The sequence below is a fragment of the Anser anser genome (genome assembly GCF_964211835.1).
Source record: "Anser anser genome assembly, chromosome: 1".
Lineage (NCBI taxonomy): Eukaryota > Metazoa > Chordata > Aves > Anseriformes > Anatidae > Anser > Anser anser.
In genome coordinates this window covers 27,061,429-27,084,039 of record NC_139720.1, presented here as the reverse complement: position 1 = coordinate 27,084,039, position 22,611 = coordinate 27,061,429, and the positions used below count along the sequence as shown (strand labels likewise).

The following is a 22,611-nucleotide window of genomic DNA, read 5'->3' as shown; positions in this document are numbered from 1 at the left end:
CTGTGCTCTGGACTGAGGCCTTTGGAAATTAGGTATAAACAGCCAATTTCCCACCCTGTAGTCTTTGATGTTAAAGAGAAGACTGACTGTCTCGTGTAGCATCTTTGATTTAAGTGCAATAGCAGCAACTTGGGAACCAAAATCAAATGTCTTTGGCTTGTCAAGAGCTGGAGATTTTTGTTGCATGTTGAAGTCCATCAGGATTGTGATTCACATGGTAAATTGGCAGCTGATCGGGCAGATTTTGAAGAAAAATTTATTTCATTTAATTTCATTTGACTGGAATTTGCCTGTTTCTCCAGTAAAAAATGTTTGTGGGGACTGTGTTCATCACAGTGACAATCTGCTAGAAACCCTAGAAACCCGGCAGATTTCTGAGACTCGGTCCTGTCTGTCAAGTACCTGGGAGGCAGTAGCCTGCAGTCACCCAAAAAATGGAGCCTGCCTTGGCTGTGCTATCTGCAAGCAGACCCCGAGTTCTCTGAGGAAATCTCCAGGAAGGTGGAAGGGCTCTCAGGGCCCTTGAATTCTCTTTGAAAATACAGCAACACAGGAATAGATGTCATATTCTAGGATATCAGATTCATTCATTTTCACGGACTGCCATATCCCTCCTTCATAGTAATCAAGCTCAGCCTTCAGCTAGGTACCTTTTGGGTACCCATTTCTGCTCTATAGGTAGGTTAAACAAACGGAAGCTTTCAAGTGTTCTCTCACGCAGCAGGCTTGCCATGTTTTTGCTTAGCTCCGTTGTGTTCCTGTAGAATTTGATCTTTATGTTTCTGGATGTGCCTGATGTACAGAGTGTTCCAGCTGAGGTCGGTCTGGGGCTGGGTACAATCAGCATTCCTGCCGGCAATCCCTCCAGAGTAAATTAGTTGATAGCTTATATGCCCAAAAGGTGGGCCTGACCTCTGTGCATAGAACAAAAACGATTACAAGGCCTGAATGAGACTTGAGCCATCCGTCAACTTTGTGTGAGCCGTCCTGAATGTCACCAAGCCATATTATGGGCATCTTGTTTGGGAAAGTGTGGCTGTGATAGAGTAATGAGGGAGGAGTGTCTCCCGTTTTTGACCCAAGGAACTTTTAAGAATAGTTTTGTCTTTCTGAAACTGAGAAAAATGAAGACTGAAAAGGTAGTTGTAAAACAACTGAGTGAGGGCTAAGAATGATTTGCAAGTGTCAAGGCACATCGTACCATCAGGTATTTCCACTTGATTTGTTTTTAATCACTGCTAACAAGCAATACATAAGAATCAAAAGAACATGTTTTCATCTTAATGCTCCTAGAGATAGGACATCCCTTCCTGTTCTTTCTTTCCCTACAGATAGTGACATGGCTTTTTTTCCCCTTTGACTGAAATATTTAAATATTGAGAACTTCTCACTTATTTTTGCAAAAAATACAGAAGCGAGAGGTATGTTCTAAATGAACAGAACAGGTAGCAAGCAGTCTGCATCTCACACAACCATATTCCATTCTGTTTAATGGGTAGGACCTGGGCTTTTAGAGGGGTGACTAATTCATACAGGCAGTGAACAAGAACATTCCCTATATCTCTGTAAGCTTGACAGCTCCCTTGTCAGGTCTTTATTCCATTCTTCCTGCCACTCTTAATCCCCCATCAGACCGTCCTGCTTACTAGGTTGCAGCTTCCTCCACTAATCCACCTGCTCCACAGATCTTCTAATTTTTCTGAACGGCTTTAGAGAAAATCCAATATCACATGTTACTCCCACTGCTAATTCATTTTTTTTCTCCTGCAGTGACCTGCATCAGAAACACGGGTGATTTTTCTTTCCCTTTGAATTACTTATCTGTTTCCTGGTGTTGTCAGTTCTCTGCTCTGACCTTGGTCTTTTCAATCCCCTACCTGTTTGTCTAGCTCCTTCCAGGCGTCCTCTGGCCGAAGGGATGACTAGCTCTAGGATGCCCTCCAGGACCTTGTGCCACTTGATTCTCCTTCCTCTTGGGCCTTTCCTCTTCCTTTCTCCAAGGATGATTTTGAATCCTCATTTGTTTCTTTCCCTCTCTTTTTGTTCCTCTTTCACGCATCGCTGAGCCAGCGTGCAAGTCTCCCATTTGCAGAAATCGGTATTTGGCGAGCCAAGAGAGTACCATCACCCACACCTCTCTGTCACCTCTGATGGGTCACAGCGACCTTCTGGCAAGTGCCTGCACTCGTTTTCTATCAGTCCTTAATTCTGCAGTCCTCCTCCTTCCCAACCAAAGCAGAGACCAACATGTAGGCACAGAGACTGATCTAAAGTAGAGGGGCTGCGTGCTTATTCTCTTTTTGCTGGTGATTGTCCATAACTTTCTTTTGTACCCTCTTTAATTTCACCAAACTGTTGTCCTCCCTATCTAAAATCTGCAGTCTTTTTCTTATCTTTGACTCTATTTTTTTTTCCACTCCAAAAAAGCCAGCCTCTTAGTAAATATTGTAGATTTTTTTTTTCCAGTAGTTTCACATCCTTATACTTCTGTCCCAGTGGCTGAAACAGCCGTCTTCACTCCCTCCTTCACCTGCAGTCATCCTCCTTTCTGACAACAGTAGCAATCTCCTGTAACTCATCCAAAGCCCATGGACCATGTGCTGTGTGACTCACGTGCTACCCGTAGCCGCTTGTATGAAATAGCCGAGCGGGCAGAGCGTTTGCCCTTGGGCATCCTGGAGGCGAGCAACAGTTTCCCTATGCAATTGAAGCAAAATTAGTGCTCAGCTGGGAAGTGTTGTACTTGGTGGAGGAGAGCTGGCAGACAGGAGTTGATTCAGCAGCCTGTGACTTCTGTCTGTCATCCCTTTCCTCGTAAAGCTTCCCAACAGGGGATGTATCCTCCCCCGTCCATTTATCTTTCCCCTCCACTAACAGGACGAAGTAACACCAATGCCGAGGCAACGTCTGCTGGTCTGGTAGTGGTCTGCTGGTCTGGTAGTGGTCTAACTCATGGGCTGGGGAATAAGGAAAGATCCCCTGCTTGAATAACGTTCAGGACCTCTGTCTTCTCCTGTGGCATGAACCCTCAGTGTGTTTCAGTCACCTGCTGCTATAGGGGATGCACTAACTGGGAGAGTTGTTTGTGGGTTTGACCAGCGGTGTTTTTCGTTTTCATGCCATTTTCAATAAATATTTTGAGTAGCAATCTTAAATATCAAGTACTTTTTTTTCTTTTGTGTGGAAATCTGATATTTGTTACATTTTGTAAACCTTATTTCTTTGTAAATAGTTGGTAGCCACTTAGATGGCTGCCAGCCCTGCATGTTTACAGACCTCGTACCCTGTGGATGGTAATGCAGTAAAGCTACCTGTGTGCAGCCTATGACTATGTGCGTCGAACTGCTTAATGTCGTCTTCATTTCATTATGAACATTTCTAATTAAAAAGCTCTTGTAATTAGAGTCTCTCTCCTACTTAGAGCTTTTTTTTTCTTCCCCTTCGATAAGAGAGGCATTTCAGTTTGAAATTCTTCATGGTCCTCCTGTTGCAAGTGAAGAGCAAAACATTAACCATCTGTCAGCGTATCTTAGTGTTTGGGAATCATTCCGTAATTATCTTCCAGTGCAGTTGCTGATGTTACGCATCTGATGAAACACTTATGAAACAAAATGCTTTAGGGAAATAGACCTTTCAGTATGCATTGTAGAATCGCAGGAAGCTTTTTGTGTTTTTTATTACTCCTGAAATAATTGTACTCTGCTTTTTTATTGCAGTATCTACTAGAAATGAAAAGCTTAATTCTGCCCCCTGAACATATTCTGAAGAGAGGGGACAGTGAAGCAATAGCATATGCTTTCTTTCATCTTCAACACTGGAAAAGGGTAGAGGGAGCATTGAATCTCTTACACTGTACATGGGAAGGCAGTAAGTAATTCTTTTTCTTACAAAGAAGCTAATCAAATATTTTTTATTGAATGTCATGAGAAAATGAGAGATTTTTGTGAAGTATAGCATGTGGAATTTTTGGAGGTCAGTTATATCCTCACTAGCACTGAACTATTTGAAATGTGTAGTATAAAGCAAGACAGTATTTTATTTTATTTTATTTATTTATTTATCTTGCATTGACAAGCTGGAGTGAATCCAGTGGAGGACCACTAGAATGCTTGGGAAGCTGGAATATGCGATGTAGGAAAAGACACTGGGGGAGCTGGTTTTATCCATCTTGGAAAAGACTTCTGGTGGGTGTAAGGGGGATTCAGCTGCTGTCTTCAGACACCCAGTAGAAAGAAAATATGTAAGACAGAGCCAGAGTCTTCTCAGAAGGGCACAACAAAAAGACAAGAGGCAATAAACACAAGTTGCAGCATGAGAAGTTCAATCTAGACATGAGAAAAATATTTTCAGAATGAAAGTGGTGATGCATTGGAACAGGTTGCTGATAGGTGGTGAGATCACCATCCCTGGAGCTTCTCAGAGCTCAACTGGACGTGGCCCTGAGAAGCCAGATCTAACTTGGAAAGGTGACCCTGCTTTGAGTAGGAGGTTGGAGTGTATGATCTCCAAAGATCATATATTAACCCTTCACATCTAAATTATCTTATCCTGTCTTTGATGTGTCCTTTTCAGGTTCCAAGGAATTAAGAATGACTATTTAGAAAAAGCCCTTGTGGCCTTTTTTTATGATGATTTTTTCTTTCTGTAATCCAGTCCATTTTTTTCTGCACTGCTTTCTTCTGCTTCCTTTCAGCCTTTTCATATGTTACCATACCACCATTTTTTTTCGTTCCTCCATTTGCTCTTCTCACTTAGGTTTGTTAGAAAAGGTACAGGTTGTCATTATGATAATTCCTACAGAAAGGAACTTACCACTTGAAACACAACTTAAAAGTGACTTACTGTCTCAGTCACTGTATTAAATGACCTGAACTTGCCTAATCTGCAGTATATGTTTCCTGAGGAAACAATGGCTTTATTTCTAGGTGTATAGAACACCTTGCTTGGTAATTGTAGTACCATAGCCATTTGGGGTTTTCTCTCTCTCCTACCTTCTTGCTTTTTTCTTGTGATTTCTTCCAGTCTATTATTTTCTCTGTCATAGCTTTCTTTCAGTGGTTTGTCTTTCTGTAGTATTTCTTCTTTTCCAGATGCTTGCAGAAGTCCTTTAGCCCAAGGCCTCATTATATGCCATCATTATGGAGCAGTATTTTGGAGAGAATCCCGAATAGATCTTCTTTTGCTTTGTCAGGCTGGGGAGTCCTTAAGGGGCTGTTTCCAAGACCAGCTTTTGGCACTGGAGGCTGGCTGCACTGCAGTCATCCTGCCAACTAGGAAATGTAGTCATCTGTGCCTGAAGGCAATGTGGGGCATTCCCATCTAACTACATGAATCGATTCCTCTCTTTATTACCCCCCACAGCAAGCTGAATATGTAATTCATTAGGAAATATTTGTACATTATCCTGTAAGATGTTAATGACTGTTGTTGTGTAACCTGTAAAGAAAACTCTGTAATTCATTTTGCACGGCAGTTTCAGAGAGAGATGAACTGTGTGCAGTGGTCCTCAAGAACTTTTTTCAGATTTTCCTCAAGCACAGATAGCCATGGGATTTAATGGTTTCACTAGAATTTAGTCTAATAATTATAACTTCTGGTCCATATCTTAGTGTGGGTAACATTCTTTAAGGATATAGGAAGCTATTTATATTGCTGTTACTTCCGTTACTTGATAAAGGTTTCCTTAGCATCTCTGCCTAATTGTAAGTTAAATCCAGTGGATACATAACAGAGAAAATAAATTTAATTAAATGCTATTTCATACCCACTGTCTGCCATATGTGGTCAGTTGCTCTCGTTTTCTTTCATTTATGTGCTTGTCTTTAAATTGTGCTGTTCTGTCAGTGCACTTAAAATACCCACAAGCCTCAGTTTAGCAGGTTGTACGTAGGAAGTTAATGCCCACATAAACATATACTCTTCAGTTGTAACCCTGTGAGATTTGGGCAGAACTAAGCACTGTGTCTGAGTTAGTCAGTTGCTTGGGTGCACCTTCTGAATGCTTCTGAGGAGAATAAGGTCACTCCTAAGTAAGGTGGCCTCTGACAAAAGTTATCCAGAATTGTCTCTGTGGTGTTTTCAACTCTGAGGTACTTACAGAGTGTTTCGTCTAAATTGTATTTGGCAATTGAGAAAAGTGAGGTTATGAAAATAATGATAATCATCAAACTAGAAAGTTACCTGTTTCCTGCTCCTATCTTTTTTATCAGTCAAAATATAGTTGTATTCATGATGCAGATCACAGTCCCGAGTGACACCATGTGAAATGTTGCTCTGGGTTGGATTCAGGTGCTCCATACAGAAAGTGTTTCCAATTTCATAAGAGTCCGAGGAGCCTGTTCATCACTGTCAGTTTCTAAACTTGCATCATGTTTCCCATTGTTTGCATGAAGAGTAAATACCTACGTGTTCTCAAACGTTATGGTAGCTTTTACGAGTATATGGATCAATGGTGAATTGCCACTGTAGGAGTAGTTTCTGTTTATGCATAAACTGTTTATGTATACACCAGAGTACTTTCTTCTGTGGCTGATAACACTGCTAAATAAACTATTTTGCTGTAAGTACTCCATATTAGGTCACATATTGAAGATGGCTGTTTAAATTCAACAAAACCCATTCTGCCATCTTTAGCGTTACTGTCCCCTTTGATTTCGATTAGAGTCTTAATACTACTGCAGTTTAGGGTAAGACAGAAGAGGCTTGATCATCTGTTTAAATATTAAGCCAAAATTTCAGGAAAAGCTTCTGTTAGTGATTTTGAAGTAATGAGCATTGAACATCCATCCCTCCACATACATTGTTGTACGGACACTCAAGGTTGTTGCATGTGAGGATCACACAAGGCTTGGTTTACTGGATTTTTACTTGGCTTTTTGGGGGCACTATGGAGAGGATGAGGGGATAATATTGGAAGATCTTCACAGCCTGGTCTGTTTTCTAAAACTGCTGGAAATTAAGGGTCCTTAAGGGCTGACAGGTGGTACCACTGGCAGCACTAGGACTGCCTCTTGGGGAACAAATGTGGGGCTGAAAGCTCTGATGCTCCTCTGCCACGTGCTGACTTTGATGCTCTTGCAATGTTTGTCAACAGTAAGTACATGTATTTCAGTAGGTCTAATGAAGCCCTAAGGAGCACTGTTATACTGAGTATGTAGTTGAGGTTCATGGAGTTAAAAACAACTTCCCTAACATTCTCCTAGTTAGTGTCAGAACAAGAATTCTGGTTTTCTGCTCCCTCTGAGCAGTACCTGATTCAGGGTCACTCTAGCGGGTCACTTCAACTCTGGGTTTCACTTTGTCTCCAAGGCTGCAGATGAATGTCATGTTGAAGCAGAGAGCCAGGAGGAAGAAAAGCCACCTTTTTTTTTTTTCTCAAGAATGAGTATAAACAGATCTTTAGAGCAGAAGCTTGTTGAATGAGCTTGCGTTTTCTGTCATGAGACTCCCTTGCCATCAATGGAAGGGAATAGATACTGGTTCCTCCAACCATCTGTAGACATCTAGGTTAGAGTGAGATGCTTCCAACTGCCCAATTCTTCCCACCGACTGTGAGTGTAGACAACTAGTGTGAATGGAGACATCTTGATGGTAGTTGTTGCTGTTTCTCGAAGTAAGTATCTCTATCCTTCTCACAGTTGTCTAAAACCTCCTAACTGGCTCTGAGGTAAGAATAGCTCTATCGGGAAGCACCATACGTATCAGATCAGTGGAAAACACAGAATACATCCTGAAGTTCATGATGATAGCTGATGGATGAGATACTCACTGCTTTAGACTGATGCAAATCTCCAGAGGAAAGGAGGAGCAGCAAGATTTCTGAAAGTGTGCTTCCAAGACTGTAGATACTTGAATTTCCTGGTCCCTTCAGCAAATGCTCACTAGCAAGCCATTTTTTGACCTCTGTGGCCTCAATTGCCTGATATCTTCATTTTGGGTCTGTTAGTGCAGACACTTCATATGAACAAAGAATGCTATCCCTCTGCCTCTTTGAATATTCTATAGCCTAACAGACAGAATTGCCATGTTACTTCATAACAGTGCTGCTTGTAAAATCTAAACAGAATATAATTAATTAGATATTTTTAAAGCAGCTGCAAGGAAAAAGCATGGTTCTGTCTGTAAAGACATTCTTTGTACATTAAGAAAACCTTGAAAGAATACCACCTATCTAACAAAATCTGTGAATCATTCCAAGATCGTATGCAAATACATTTCTTCATAATAGTGCTGTCGAGGCTGAGATTCAAATTCATTGTGTCCTGATGCAGATCATGTTCTGACATTAAAGAAAATCATACGAGGACTTCTCCTAGAGGATACATTGCGTGGAGAGGTTTCTAGGTTCTTTTGAAAAGGGTCTTGGTAATTCAACAGTATTTTGCACTTCCTCAGGTAGAAAATAATTATTAGGTAGGCAGTTTTACTTTGTAGAAGCACTTAGAAACACGAGTCTTGATTTACAAAGAGCTGAGGCATGGAATATCTTTTCTTTCTATCTCAGTGTAAGAAGTTCCTGACAACAGAGAAAAATTTATAATGATTTATCTCAATAATCTCCCAGAAACCAGTGTGTTATGTAGATGTAGATAGTCATGCACCTGTAATATAGAATGGCTGCATTCCAAATATTGAAATTATATGTGTAATGTTTTTATTTTTTAAACAATATTCAAATATTCTCAAATACAAAAAGAAATACCGATACCACATGTTAGCTGAAGTTACACTGGCTAATTGTTACTCTGCTTTGAGGATTTCTGACTATTATACTATTGTTTTAAACATAGTAATCAAAAATAAACACACAATTGCACAAAAATTACAGCTAATATTATTTCAAATGCAGTGTGCACAACTGAAAATACTGAGGTATTGTGTGTTTTAAACCAATTCCTCAGTTGCCTTAGAGCAAGAGATAATGGAATATTATTACATGGGGGTGGGCAGTACCTAATATCTAAAATACACAGTGCTTCTAGGACATCTGGTGAGGAAAATATTGCTTCAGTGACTGATGTTCATAGGGATAGTGAGAATAACACGTTGATGACATTTTAACAGTGAGAATAATATATAGGATAATGGAAAAGGATGCATTGATTGCAGAGCTATAATTCAGTCAAGTGCACTGATGTTTCCATAAACCACATGAGCATAACTCAGATGGCCTATGACATCACCACAGGCCAGATTTAGTAATCCATTTCCCTCCCTCTCCGTTATTATTTTCAATTTTAAAAGCATGTAAGATTAAGTATTATTTTATCCATGACCTGAAGATTTATAGCAGAAACTTGACTTTATCTGGTGCATTTAAAAAGAATGTATTTGAGGAACCTGGTTTTAATAATTCGATATTAATCTTTGATTGCCAAATACAAAATGAAAACATGACTGTGTTGGAAAATTGGTTCTCTGGGCTTGACTCATCCATGTTACCTGTATTGCTGGAGTGTGATGGGTAAATCACTGCGGCTAGTAGTGGACTTTTTTTCATGCAACTTTTAGTATGCTTGATACACAGAGATTGCAAGTATTGGCCAAAATTCACAAGCTTGGTTGGTCATTTTGGCAGGCTACACCTGTTAGATCAGATACAGTTCTTTCCCTGAAATTTAAAAATTCTGGGGCATGAAAGTCTAAGACAAAATGTGTAAATTTGGCCGTAGAATTGTTAAAGTATATTGGGCTATGATCATGCAAACATTTATGTACATAGCTGCAACATGGTCTCACTTGACACTCCCAAGAATAAAAGAAAACATAACTGTTTTCAGTATCAAAAGCTAAGTGTAGATTTATATTTTGGCACTTAATTTATCAATATATAAACTGTAATCAAATATAAACATTTTACTTTTTCTGTTTGTTTTTCAAAATTGTCAATAGAGTTAAATGTCTTCAGTGACTGCCACACTCGGTAATTCATGCATGGTGTTGTTTTCTTTCCAGCTTTCAGAATGATCCCCTATCCACTGGAAAAAGGACATCTTTTCTACCCTTACCCTATTTGTACAGAAACTGCAGATAGAGAACTACTACCATGTACGTTCAACTTTTCTTATTGTTGGCATCAAAGAAGTGTTTACGTGAGTCTCGCCATACCGATTGCTACCGATGCTCTTTAAATTGAATATGCTGGATTGGAGTAAGCAGTTGACAGCAAGTCTCTGGAGCTCACTTAATTGTTTAAAAGGCAGTTCCTAGCCATAGTTCATGATGATTAGCTATCTTTATTGTTGTCAACAGTGTGGAGATAGGGAGTGAGATTACTGAGGAGATATAAATCTGTTAGATCTTGCTACTTCTCTCTTGCCAAGACAGTGGAAAATATGTCTGATCTTTTATCTAGGATAACAACACATCAAACCAAGAGCACAGTTGCACAGCCGTGTTAGTCTTGTGTAGACACAGTAGCTACTTAATTCCAAAGCAAGATCAAACCTGCCTGAGGACGGCTGGATCATTAATGCAGCTGTTATTTTGACAGGTTATTTTGACGTTTTCTGAAAAGCCGTCCAAAATAACAAGAAAGGGTTTTCTTCATGTAATGATGTGTATGCTATTATAAAGAGATTGATGTGAAAATATCTCAGTCATTTAGCATACATGTTTATGGTATGTATTAGCTAAGTGCCAGCAGCGTTCCCAGTGCTCTGCAACATACAGCTATAAAGACAGATCCGGCCCTCGGGAAGAGTTTTAGAACAAGCTAATGGGACTACTCGCGGTGCGTGCAGTGGAGCACAAGAATGCAGAGGAAGAGCTGAAGCAGCCAGCCTTGTATACAGTTACACTTCGTTCCCACATGTTTTCTCACCAAAGGCAGTGGGATCTGTGAGCACACATGGGACACGCACAAGTGCAGAGGAGACAAACACAGGTTGATCCAAGGGAGGAGATTCCTCTCTCACTGTCTCTATTCGGATGAAGCAATAAAGAGAAATCTTTGAAAAAGTAAAACTCAGCCTGCTTCTGCTGGGAATGCCGGTTTTGAGGGAATGCTAGTTTTGAGGGCATTTGCTCTCTTTGTAGTCTTTCATTCATGACCTCTCTGCTTTGGGCTAAAAAACGTATTGCTACTTTTAATGAGCCTGGGTAAACATAAGGTGAGAATAAGATGGCTAAAGTATGCTCACTGTGAGGCTCTCCTTCACAGCGCATTCTCACTGATATTACACAGAAATCCTTGGCAACCTACAGTATCTCCCCACCCCATTATAATCACCCTAATTATAACAACACCTCTTCAAGTGCTCTGCATGCGTTACTCGGAGGGATACTGAACTGGGGAGGGTGGAGCGTCAGGAGATGTAGGAATGACAAAGTCATGCAGAATAGTTCGGCACTCTCGTTCTAGATGCACAACTATTTTTTCTTGTCGGATGTTAGAAGCAAGGGACTATTTAACAACATAGCCAGATAGTCATGTTTTGTTCCTGCAGTTATGGGAAATGCATTTCACTGCAAAATCTCTTGGTTTTGAGTAGGGAAGGGTTTAATGTACTGTGACAGGCACAGATTGGTTAAAGGGGTTTTTCGTACCTGTCCACACCCTTTAATTGCATGTGATTCAAAGGAGAGTCAGCTGGAGTGATAGCAGAACACTGAGATCTGATAGGCTATTCTAATTAAAAATATCGATCGCATAACTTTAGCCATGACTTGATAACACACAAGAAAAATAAGTTTGAGGCTGTGTCAAAGGCACGTGCAAACAACTGCACACCAGAAACTGTAGACATAAAAAATCCATGACCTGGTATTTCCCAAGCTCTAAATTTAATGAGACAGAAGTTGCAAATTATGGTGTTTTTTTTTTTTTTTTGGTACCAAATTAATACAAAACCCCCAAATTAAACATATTATTCATTTATAATATTTAAATTAAAAATCTTAAGAATTCATACTGTTTATATTGAAAACCACTCCACTCTGGAGGAGCTCAGTCAAGAATATTGCTCTGCCATGCTGCTGGATTACCCTGTGCTTATATTGTCTGCACATATGGTGAGATGAGACCTGATCACTGAGGCCAAGAAAGTAGGCAAAATGGAAGAGTAATGTCTTGTGTGTATAGATAGTCATGGGATTTAGTATATGTGAAGCTTTGAGGTTGGTCCTGTAGTAGAAAAAAAAAATATTTCAAAGTTTGCGTATATCTTGGTTGTAACTCCACACTATGGACTGAATGAGTGAAGCAGGCAGATAAGAGTTCACCAAACCTTTTGGCAACCCAGCCAGATTTTCACCTTGAATCAGAGCCACCATAAAGGTTTAAGGGATATAATCTTGTAGTAGAGTGCTCCTTGTCCTCCTCCGACCCTTTTAGCTTACTCAGTGCTGCTTCCTCCAAAGCCCAGTGAGTGATGTTTTCATAACCAGAGTCAAGAAAATTTTTGCATTCCTTTTAGTGTATACTAACAAATACATCAAAATTTCCCAGGTAATTTAAATGTCATTTTTCAAAACTTTCAAAAGCTGTTGTATTGTTGTAAAGATACAAAGAATTCTGAAAATTTGGAATTGAAAGTATGTGTGCATATGTCCTACTATTAGGATAGCTTTCTTGGCTCTGCATATGTAACCCCCAGAATTTACTGTTATAATGAATGTAGTTTTACAGCCTGCTTAAACCAATCCACAACCATGTGGCTGCTGAAAGACTGCTCTCACTGCTGCTCACTTGTGCTTGTTTCTGCACTCTCTGTTTATCACCATTAGCAAACATGCAGCCATATGGCTAGTCAACGACCTACAGAAAAAAATGGGCATTTTACTTGTAGATTCGTTTTCTGGGGTTAGTAGTTGCATAGTTGCATTACAGCTAGCTCTGACATAAGGAAAGCAAAAGTAGTGTATAGGTAGGTCAGAGTAAGCTTGATAGGATCTTGAGATCAGAATTACTTGGCAGTAAGATAGCTGACACAACAATACCATTGGCCTTAGATGTTTCAGATCTTCTGTACGTTTCTTTCTTCAAAAGCATCTTTTGGTGTCTATGACTGTTTAAAACCACATAAGAATGTTGTTTGTTTTTACATTCAATGCCCTCTCCTTCCCTCTTTTTTCTACAGCATTTCATGAAGTTTCAGTTTACCCCAAGAAAGAGCTTCCCTTCTTCATCCTCTTCACTGCTGGACTCTGTTCTTTCACAGCCATGCTAGCCCTCTTGACACATCAGTTCCCAGAGCTTATGGGGGTCTTCGCAAAAGCTGTGAGTATTCTCTGCTGCTGCTCTCTTCTGGTAACTAAAGACACAGATACAGGAAGAGCTGAGAGAAATATTGCTGAGCATTAAACATCTGCACATTCAGTAATATAAATAAAACATCACGAGATGTCTGAGCAGGGACATTGAACAACTCTTAAGGGTTCTAATCAGTGAAACACACCACTGCCTTCTTTGGTTTACATGGCTCTTTTGTTAGGTTAGATCTCCTGTGATTTTGCCAAAAAAGGTCTTGGTTGGACAAGGTAATATCTGTGTTTGCATACATAATCCAATAAAATAACTAATTATGGTTTGCAGAACTCATATATTTACTGTAGAACCAGTAATGACTGTACCATGCTTCCCAGTGCAATGCAAACTCTTAGAATGAGCAGAAACAGACTGCTGTTAATGAGGGGAAATTTCTCTGTTCTTTCCCCATGAAAGAAGTACCATCAGTATTTCCCTCATAACTTCTCTTAACTGCATCCAGGGAAGTCTGTGCTAATTCTGCTTCTGTAATCCACTAAGGATTAGTAACAGTTGGAGGCTGAGAGGGAAAGGCCATGAATTGTTCACACATTTTTTTTTTCATTGCAAAGCCAAGAGCATCATTGTTCTGGTGTTCTAGGACATGAAAAAAATGGCATTCTAGAAAAGTTCCAGGATGATCAAAAAACTGTCTCCTCGTCCAAGAAATGATGAATATCCTCTGTAAGAATATGTTTTCTCAAATATATTTGTATCTGATGTAGGTCTTGTGGCTTTGGTGCTTTTGAATTTGAGGGGGCAGGGGTGAAGAAAACTAGGCTGAATGGTTTTGTCAAATTCCAGATTATTAGTACTTTCTCAAGCTCCTTTTGCAAGTGAGCCAGGTCTTCTACAACCCAGGCTTGTGAGTGATAGACGTCTGGTACAGCAATGTCTCTAGTGTCAATAATTTTGTTTCATTAGTTCTAGAAGACAGACAATAAGATAAGCTGTAGCAAAAGATACCACTTGTATCAGTAAAAAGTGCTGAAGATTATCTGAAGTGCTATTCTTTTCTCTTGTTTCTCAAGTGTATATGTAGGCATTTGGTGGACAGTAAGTGTGCAACTCAGGCATATGTTCTTAAGCTTCTTTGTTAAGCATTTTTGTTTTTTCATTCAGTCTTTGCAATGTGTGACCATTGTTTGGGTGCTCTTTCAGTGTAATCTTCAGTTTTCTGATGTTGCCAGTTAATGAGATGAAATCTGTCCCTGTTAGACTTGTCCCTGTGCTTGTCAGCCCTGTATCCTGAACAAAGGGTGTATGTCAAGCAGGCGGCACGATCAGGTTTTGCACTGAGTGTATCTACTGCAGGCAGTGAGCTACTGGAACTGGAGAAAATTGGTAGCATGTTTGTGTGAGCTTAACTCACCTGGCTGTGGTTACTGAGTGTAATCAGACAGAGATACCAGAAGTTACAGTGGTGATGTTAGTAATAGTTTCTCAGCTTTGTGGAGCCTGCAGGCTCCAAGGCCGTTTGGGGAGTAGAGTCTCTCTAGAAGGATCTGCTTCCTTGATGTGTAAGTGCAGCTGCCATTGGTGTTAAACTAATAGAACAGATACCACAGCTTGTGTTCTACATAGGAAGGGCAGAATCCAAGCCTGTGATGTTCCCTTTGTGACTCACAAAAAACCTTTGCTTCAGATGGCTTGTTCTGTTATCTCCTCTGGGAAAAGTAGCCCAGGTATACGAGACTGAAGAAAATCACGGCAGCCAGCTCTTTGAAACGTGGCTGCGTCAGAACAGAATAGAAAAGGTTGACCAGCCATGGCTCATCCCTTTCAGTTTTAGGGAAAATAGCTTCATAAATAGCTAAAAGATGAGTGTGTTGACTGTTGCTGTAGCTATATGCATTGAGTTACCTACTCCTGTATGGTCGGTGCTCGTTGCCATGTGGTGTATTACAAACAGCACGAAACTGTGTTTTAATGGGTCAAGATTATTCTTTCTTTATGCCTCCCAATCCCAAAAGCATTTCACAGATGTAACACCATCATCACAGCCCAGGCTTATGTTACTGTAAGTTGATAGTTATTGTATTTCACGAACACTAAGTAAGTTAGCATGAGTGGGTGTTGGGAACTGGCTTTGTCCTGTTCTCCAGGAAGCATCTTGTTGCACTTCTTCCGTAGCCCGTTAACCCAGACGCTCTCATTGTCCTGGCACACAGGGGCTCCAGACTTGTCTACTGACGGTTTGACATACATACAAATTGGTGAAAAACCTGCCGAGACCAACCCATACGTAGATATCTACTCCATTTCATGAATTAGTCTGCAACAAATCTAGGTGCCAAATGTGTTAATAACAGCAGTTAATCTTGTATGTCAAGGGGGAAGGAAGAAGGAGAGAGAGAGCAAAGGAAAGAAATCACAGAAGTGACATTTTCTAGCCCCATCTGTTCCATGCATTCTGCTAACTGCTGGCCAGTTGGTCAGTTACAGTCAAATCAGACATGTAGGAGTCCCAGAGACGTGGTGTTCTGGCACAATTTTGTGAAAATGGGCAACTGGGTGAAAGAGGAAGACTGGTAGCACCCAGGAGGGGTTGCTACATGAGTTCGGAGGCATTACGAACCTGATCTCCTTCTATGACCAAGTGACGCGCTTGGTGGATGAGGGAAAGGCTGTGGATGTGGTTTACCTTGACCTCAGTAAGGCTTTTGACACAGTTCCCCACAACATTCTCCTCAAGAAACTGGCTGCTCGGGGCTTGGACTGGCGTACGCTTCGCTGGGTTAGAAACTGGCTGGATAGCCGGGCCCAGAGAGTTGTGGTGAATGGAGTCAAATCTGGTTGGAGGCCGGTCACTAGTGGTGTCCCCCGGGGCTCGGTACTGGGGCCGGTCCTCTTTAATATCTTTATCGATGATCTGGATGAGGGCGTCCAGTGCACCCTCAGTAAGTTTGCAGATGACACCAAGCTAAGTGCGTGTGTCGATCTGCTCGAGGGCAGGAAGGCTCTGCAGGAGGATCTGGATAGGCTGGAGCGATGGGCTGAGGTCAACTGCATGAAGTTCAACAAGGCCAAGTGCCGGGTCCTGCACCTGGGGCGCAACAACCCCAAGCAGCGCTACAGGCTGGGAGATGAGTGGCTGGAAAGCTGCCTGGCCGAGAGGGACCTGGGAGTATTGGTTGATAGTCGGCTGGGAGTATTGGTTGATAGTCGGCTGAATATGAGCCAGCAGTGTGCCCAGGTGGCCAAGAAGGCCAACAGCATCCTGGCCTGCATAAGAAGCAGCGTGGCCAGCAGGTCTAGGGAAGTGATTGTGCCCCTGTACTCGGCTCTGGTGAGGCCGCACCTCGAGTACTGTGTTCAGTTTTGGGCCCCTCACTACAGGAAGGACATGGATGTGCTCGAGCGAGTCCAGAGAAGGGCGACCAAGCTGGTGAGGGGTCTGGAGAACAAGTCTTACGAGGAGCGGCTGAGGGAGCTGGGCTTGTTCAGCCTGGAGAAGAGGAGGCTCAGGGGCGACCTTATCGCTCTCTACAGTTACCTTAAAGGAGGCTGTAAAGAGGTGGGGGTTGGTCTGTTCTCCTACGTGCCTGGTGACAGGGCGAGGGGGAATGGGCGAAAGTTGCGACAGGGGAGTTTTAGGTTGGATGTTAGGAAGTACTTCTTTACCGAAAGGGTTATTAAGCATTGGAATGGGCTGCCCAGGGAGGTGGTGGAGTCACCATCCCTGGAGGTCTTTAAAAGACGTTTAGATGTAGAGCTTAGCGATATGGTTTAGTGGAGTACTTAGTGTTAGGTCGGAGGTTGGACTCGATGATCTTGAGGTCTCTTCCAACCTAGAAATCTGTGATGTGATACTAAAGAGGAGAGTCCACACGCATGATGAGACCAGGCTTCACGGATTCTGTTTGCAGAGATAAGGATAAATGCTGGTTACAATGGGAACTAAATCCAGTGATGCTAAGCTGTCCATGCTTCTATTGAAGGAAAAAATACAATTTCAAGGTAAAATTCAATTTGTACAGAAGTCTTGATCATCTGTACTTAGAGAAGACTGATTTTCTCACAAAAAGACCCCCACTTCAGCTAGCTGGCTGTCCTAGGACCACAGATGTGAATCCGACAGTGATAGACTCCCCAAGGCAGAGAAAGCCCCTGAGTGCTGAGGACCTCCCTGTGTGAGGCTGTGCCTCTGCGGCAGTCCCTTTGAGCAGCGTGTGTTACACCACTGGACACAGAAGTCAAAGATATTTTAAAGCTGTTTTCCTCTTCTGGGAGGTTGAACGTAGACTCACAGGAATTCACCAAACTCCATTAGTGCACCCCGTGTTTTGGAGCCACAACCTGCTCTGAACGCTGCCTGCCAGGGCAGCAGCAAGTGCAGATATTCCCAATGCATCCAGCCAAGTCAGTAACATTATACCTGGAAGCGCATAGAGTAAGCTTGACTCTTCCCATACAGAAATGAGAAGAATCTGGTTCTTCCATTTGAGTGTTTTGTCAGCCTGAGTAACTTGAAAGTGACAACAGATCTGAGCATTTTTGCTTGGTTGGGAGACGCGTGTTCATAGCTTATGCTTTTAATTTTTGCTAGACTTTGTAATGAGGCTTTCGGAGGTTGCTCAATATGCGAATGCAAGCAAAACAAATTTCTGATTGCATGGCTTGGATGGAATTGCACAGTGTAAATGCGTTTGGAAGTCTTTCATCATCATGCAGAAACATAACAGTATCTAAATGCAGGTCCTTCATAACATGGCAGCAATGAGAATGTGTCTTAAACAAAATTGAGAGAAGTATTAACAAGGGAGTCACTATGTAATACATCAAATCAAGTCAAGTGTCTAGAAGTGTAGTGCCTAGTTAAGTCACACCAAATTACTAAGATGAGTGAAACTTCAGAAGGACTAATTTGTCTTTGATTTGATTCCTTTGTTTGCCTGAGATCACCGACCTGGTCTGTTGCAATATTTCTTGTATGATGGATGAGACCTCAGCTCAGCAAGCAGGTTTGCACAGGGAAATCTTTCATCTGCTTGGACCTCTACAGCCGCTGAGGTAGGGAGTGTGTGGGTCAGATCACAGGGTCCGTTCCTTCATACAAATACTGGCTATGCCGTGGAAAAGCTTAAAAAGATAATTTTCCACGTCTGTTTTATCAGACATTATTCAGAAGGTGGTCCTGGAAATCTGCTTCTGCCAGCTTTGAAATAGCCAGGTTGTTAGTTATCCTTTAAAGTACAACGTAACGATAGCAAACTTTCCACAGGTCTCCCATCACCAGCTCTGCCACCTTGAATTCCTGGTTTTTCTGTTCTGCGTGGTGCTGGTTTTCTGTTCTGTGTGGGGAAGAAAAAGGCAGTACCAAAGGGAAGAGCAAAAACCGTTAAAACAAAAATGTGTGATGCAGACTAAGCCCTCCTGGGTGGTGAACAAGCCGGATAGGCAGCTGCCAGTGCTGTTGGAGGGCAGGAGCACCAGTTTTCCAAGGGCCACGCACCGTGCCCTGCTCCAGCAGCCTGGTGGCTGGCTACCAGGCCTTGCACTAGCCACGCTGCAGTGCTGTCAGCTGAGAGGAACCCCTGGTGTCCTGCAGCTTTCAGGGCCGGGAACTGGGTTCTTTATTACCAGTGAGAAGAGAAACTGAGCTGTGGGGTCAGGGTTATAGCTGGCTCTGTGAGAGACGGGCTGCTTGTGCCCCGTGAGCGAGAATATCATGGCAGAGCAGGGGTTAGCAAGGAGAAGGCAGGAGGCAAACGTCAACGCTTTAGAATGAGAGGAGACTTTAAGACAGCCCCTGGGACAGCCTCAGTGCACCCCATTTACGTGGGCTTGAACAAGAGAGTAGGTGGCGTCCTGAACCACTTGCTGTCAGCACGGGTTTTGCTTGGACTTCAGTGGAGCCAGGCTTTGGTACCCATGACTGCAATTATCCTTTGTGAAACAGCTGATTCTCCAGGTGGAAAAAGACGTAGCTCATCTCAGCGCCAGAAACTTTGTTACGGGATATAATTAAGTACTTCAGGAACAAAAATTCTGCGAATTGCAATAAAACTTACCGTCAGGCAAATGAGGCTTAATCGATTTAACAAGTAGGCAGTTAGCACTGGTCACAAAGCTGAGTTTTATCCACGTACGTGCGCTGGTGCTAGATTACCACTTAGAACAGGTGCTGCACAACGAGCAGAAGTTGGCCTCTGATGAGCTTTTTGCATGCGTCACAATTTACGGGACGTGTTTATTTAAACAGTTCACAGCTTAACCAGGGGAATGGCTACACTTGGGCTAAGCCACTGGGAGAAGTAATGGCAAACTCTGAGATTAGGGAGGTCAGCGCTGCATTCATTCAGCCTTGATTCATGTTACATAGCTTGACAGCTGTTATATAGGGCTACGACTGCAATACTCTGTTCGGCTGCAGTTAGGAAAAGCTTCTTTGACCTGTGCTTATGACAAAATCTCTTTACCAGTGATGGTGCTACCTGATTCTTCCATGATGCACAAGCTGACCGTGATGTAGGGCATGCATTGTATGCAAACGTGTCCAAGAAGGGAAAAAAGAATTTCAGTGCTTACTGTTGCCTTTAAAATGCACGGACTGAATTCACAGCATGAAAAGGAACGTACATGTGTTATGTATTGTCTGCTGTCCTCGTTTCGTCAGGAGAGAGACTTCTTATGGGCAAAAGAAGAACACATCCAGCACCAGATCGGCTTTAATACTGACCTCCTAAGGAGGCTTAATAGACACGTCCGGGTAGTAAGCAGAGTACGTCTGCTTTGTGCTGACTGCACAGCAGTAACTGAAACACAAATCTCATGCAGCTCTTTGCTGCTCAATTCCACTCAGAACTGCTTATTTCTGGCAAAATCGTGTCAGCCAAACCAGTGGGAAGCCACAGTGTTCAGAGTCTCGAGGTGGCCGACTCTGCACATTGTTGTATGCTCTCACACATGCGTAGGGCCCCAGAGTACCTCCATGTAATGTGTACAGTTGAATTAAAATTAGTGTAATGTCAAATAACATAAAATAAAATAAATAATTGTATTATTAAGTAATTGTAAATAAAATGAGTGTAATGAAGCCTACTTCACTTCAGTAGGATTTGGTTTGAGCTTTTAGTGGCTTCAGTGTGAGCCTTGGTCCCGGACGTTAGATTTGTGGAAACTTCTGTAGTTCATCACTTTGGTCTTTGTAGATCTTGCTTTTTCTTGCTTGACTGCAAAACCCAGAAATCTGTATATATGTGAGGCTCAGAATTTGGCAGAAAGGCTTTATGCATGAATTGTTTCATTTTTATAATGCTAGAGAGTTTTACAGAAGCAAGCAGCAAGAGTTTGTCATGTTGGACAGCTTTCTCCTGATGAGTATCGTGTCCTGGGTTTTGACCTGAACGTGTATCTGATTTCTTTGCAGTTTCTCAGCACCCTCTTTGCCCCTTTAAATTTCGTGATGGAAAAAGTGGAAAGCATCCTGCCCTCCAGTCTGTGGCACCAGCTGACGAGGATCTGAGGGAGCACACCCGCGGACTGACTGCCATGACGTCTTCTGTGCCAACTTTTTGTTGACCACAAGAAAGCATGATAAAAAGGGAAGCAGTTCTAAGACTTAAAAACTCTTCATGGATTGTCTGTTCTCATATGAAAACTGTTTTGTTGTACAAAATACATTGATGTTAGGTTCTATTATATTTTGCCTTCAGAAAAGACAAACTTAAAAATAAACTTTTTGTGTATTGCAGCATCGCTGTCTTCTGGCTTATTCTTCAAAGTCAGACTGTACTTTGTGTTCTTAAACATCTGTGTGCTGTATCTGCCTCACCACAACCAGGGCTCGGCTTTCCGTTCAGTTAATGAAGAAACACTAATACCCTCACAGCTGAAAGCAGCAGAATCGCTGCCTCTTATTGCAGAGTTCAGCCGGGGTGAAGCCCTCAACACTGCAGACGGTCTAGGCCAGGCTCCTCGGCACTTACAGCTCCTGCTTCATGCAGCTTTAGTCTCTTGCTTGAGACCGTGTCAGCTCTCCGGGTGGTTTTAGTGGTGCATCGGGCTTCTGATTCCCATCCCTGCCCAGAGGTCAGTTTTACCTGCATGTGAATTTTCCAGAAGTCCACACACTTTAAAGATTTTACTCACGTCACATTATTCCAAGCACCTCCAGAAGCTCCATGCTTTGTTGGTTGTTCACAGATCACAACAGAAGTAGCGGCAGAGAACTGAGGACAAATCCACCTGCGTTGTGTGGCTGCTGTATTCATGCCTCTGTGTATTTGTTGCTGAGTTTTTCCTGCGTTATTGGTGCTCATCGAGTATGAAAAAGCCAGTACCTTTTCCTGTACGGATTAAACATCAGCACTATAAAATATTTGTTGCTTCAGACCAGAAGCTCATTAACAAAATTAGTGTTGGTTCATGCACAATTAATAGAGGTCGGAGTTTTGTCATTAGTGCCTGCCTCAGGAAATCTCACCCGAGTGCTGGGAGCAGTTTAGACAAAGGATTCGTGTGTAACTTACCGCTGTAGATGGAAATGTCCCGCAGACACCTCTGCCATGAGGCCAGCTCTAAAATCGTTGGTTTGACCTGGAAGTTGAAGCAAGTAGTCCCCGCTGTCAGGAACTGAAAGTGCACCCTTACAGCTGCCTCCAGGATTTCTTTTCAGCTCGCCTCCCAAATGAGGGAGCGTTAATCTCAGACAGCGGGGAAAGAAAGGCATCTTTGCCAGCCCAACTTCAAAACGTACAACATGGCACAGGGCACTGCTATGGCTTTAAAAATGCTGAGCAGCTTCAGGGACTGTGACTAGCAGGAGATAAATTTGTTTATCAATGAGGAAATCAGTGAGCAAAGACAAACCTCCCGTTATTGGTGTTGCTATTAGATGAAGGTGGCATCAGCGACAACTGAGGTACTTTAATTTTGCCCTTTCAATCACAGATGCACTACTCTATGCAGGAGAAGATTTTTGTGCAGGCGAGCAGTGGTGCTGCATTAAATCAAAAGCTGCTGTGCAACGAGAAAAACGCCAGCCCCACGCCAGGAGCAATCAGTTGCAAGAACAAGACCGGGGAAGAACGCAGAGGAGCAGAGAGCCCAGAGCTGGAGGTGCGGGGCAGCTGGGGGCTTCCGCGCAGGTTTTTCCCCTCAAGCCGTTAGTCCTGCAAAGCAGCTCACCGTGATGTTGAAAATAGAGGGGCTTACACCAAACGTGGGATGTGGCAAATGATTACAGGTGGAGGACAAGGTGTGGACGTGTGAAGTGGACCGATATTAATGTTCTCAGCATTGCACCTGAATTGCTAAGGCATCCACAAGGGAATACCTGTAAAGCAGGCACTCCTGGGCATCTCTAGTGGTAAAACTGAGGATAATTTTGTTTGGCTCACAACCGTGCTGTCAGATCAGAA

At 42.4% G+C, this 22,611-nt stretch overlaps 1 protein-coding gene across 5 annotated transcripts in view; it reads left to right on the top strand.

Moving 5' to 3' along the window:
- The window catches only part of ST7 (suppression of tumorigenicity 7), a 145,950-nt gene extending 125,008 nt beyond the window's left edge, over positions 1–20,942 (top strand). For 3 of the 5 annotated variants that reach the window (XM_083851154.1, XM_083851156.1, XM_083851157.1), the window contains exons 12-16: positions 3,717–3,867; positions 9,955–10,047; positions 13,080–13,219; positions 18,147–18,259; positions 20,619–20,942. In XM_083851154.1, the coding sequence (XP_083707280.1) occupies positions 3,717–3,867; positions 9,955–10,047; positions 13,080–13,219; positions 18,147–18,259; positions 20,619–20,646 (525 nt within the window). In that variant the 3' untranslated portion in view covers positions 20,647–20,942. The remainder of the gene's footprint in view (positions 1–3,716; positions 3,868–9,954; positions 10,048–13,079; positions 13,220–18,146; positions 18,260–20,618) is intronic. The other 2 variants (XM_083851155.1, XM_083851158.1) reach the window with 1 other exon arrangement.
- The last annotated feature ends 1,669 nt before the right edge of the window (positions 20,943–22,611 follow it).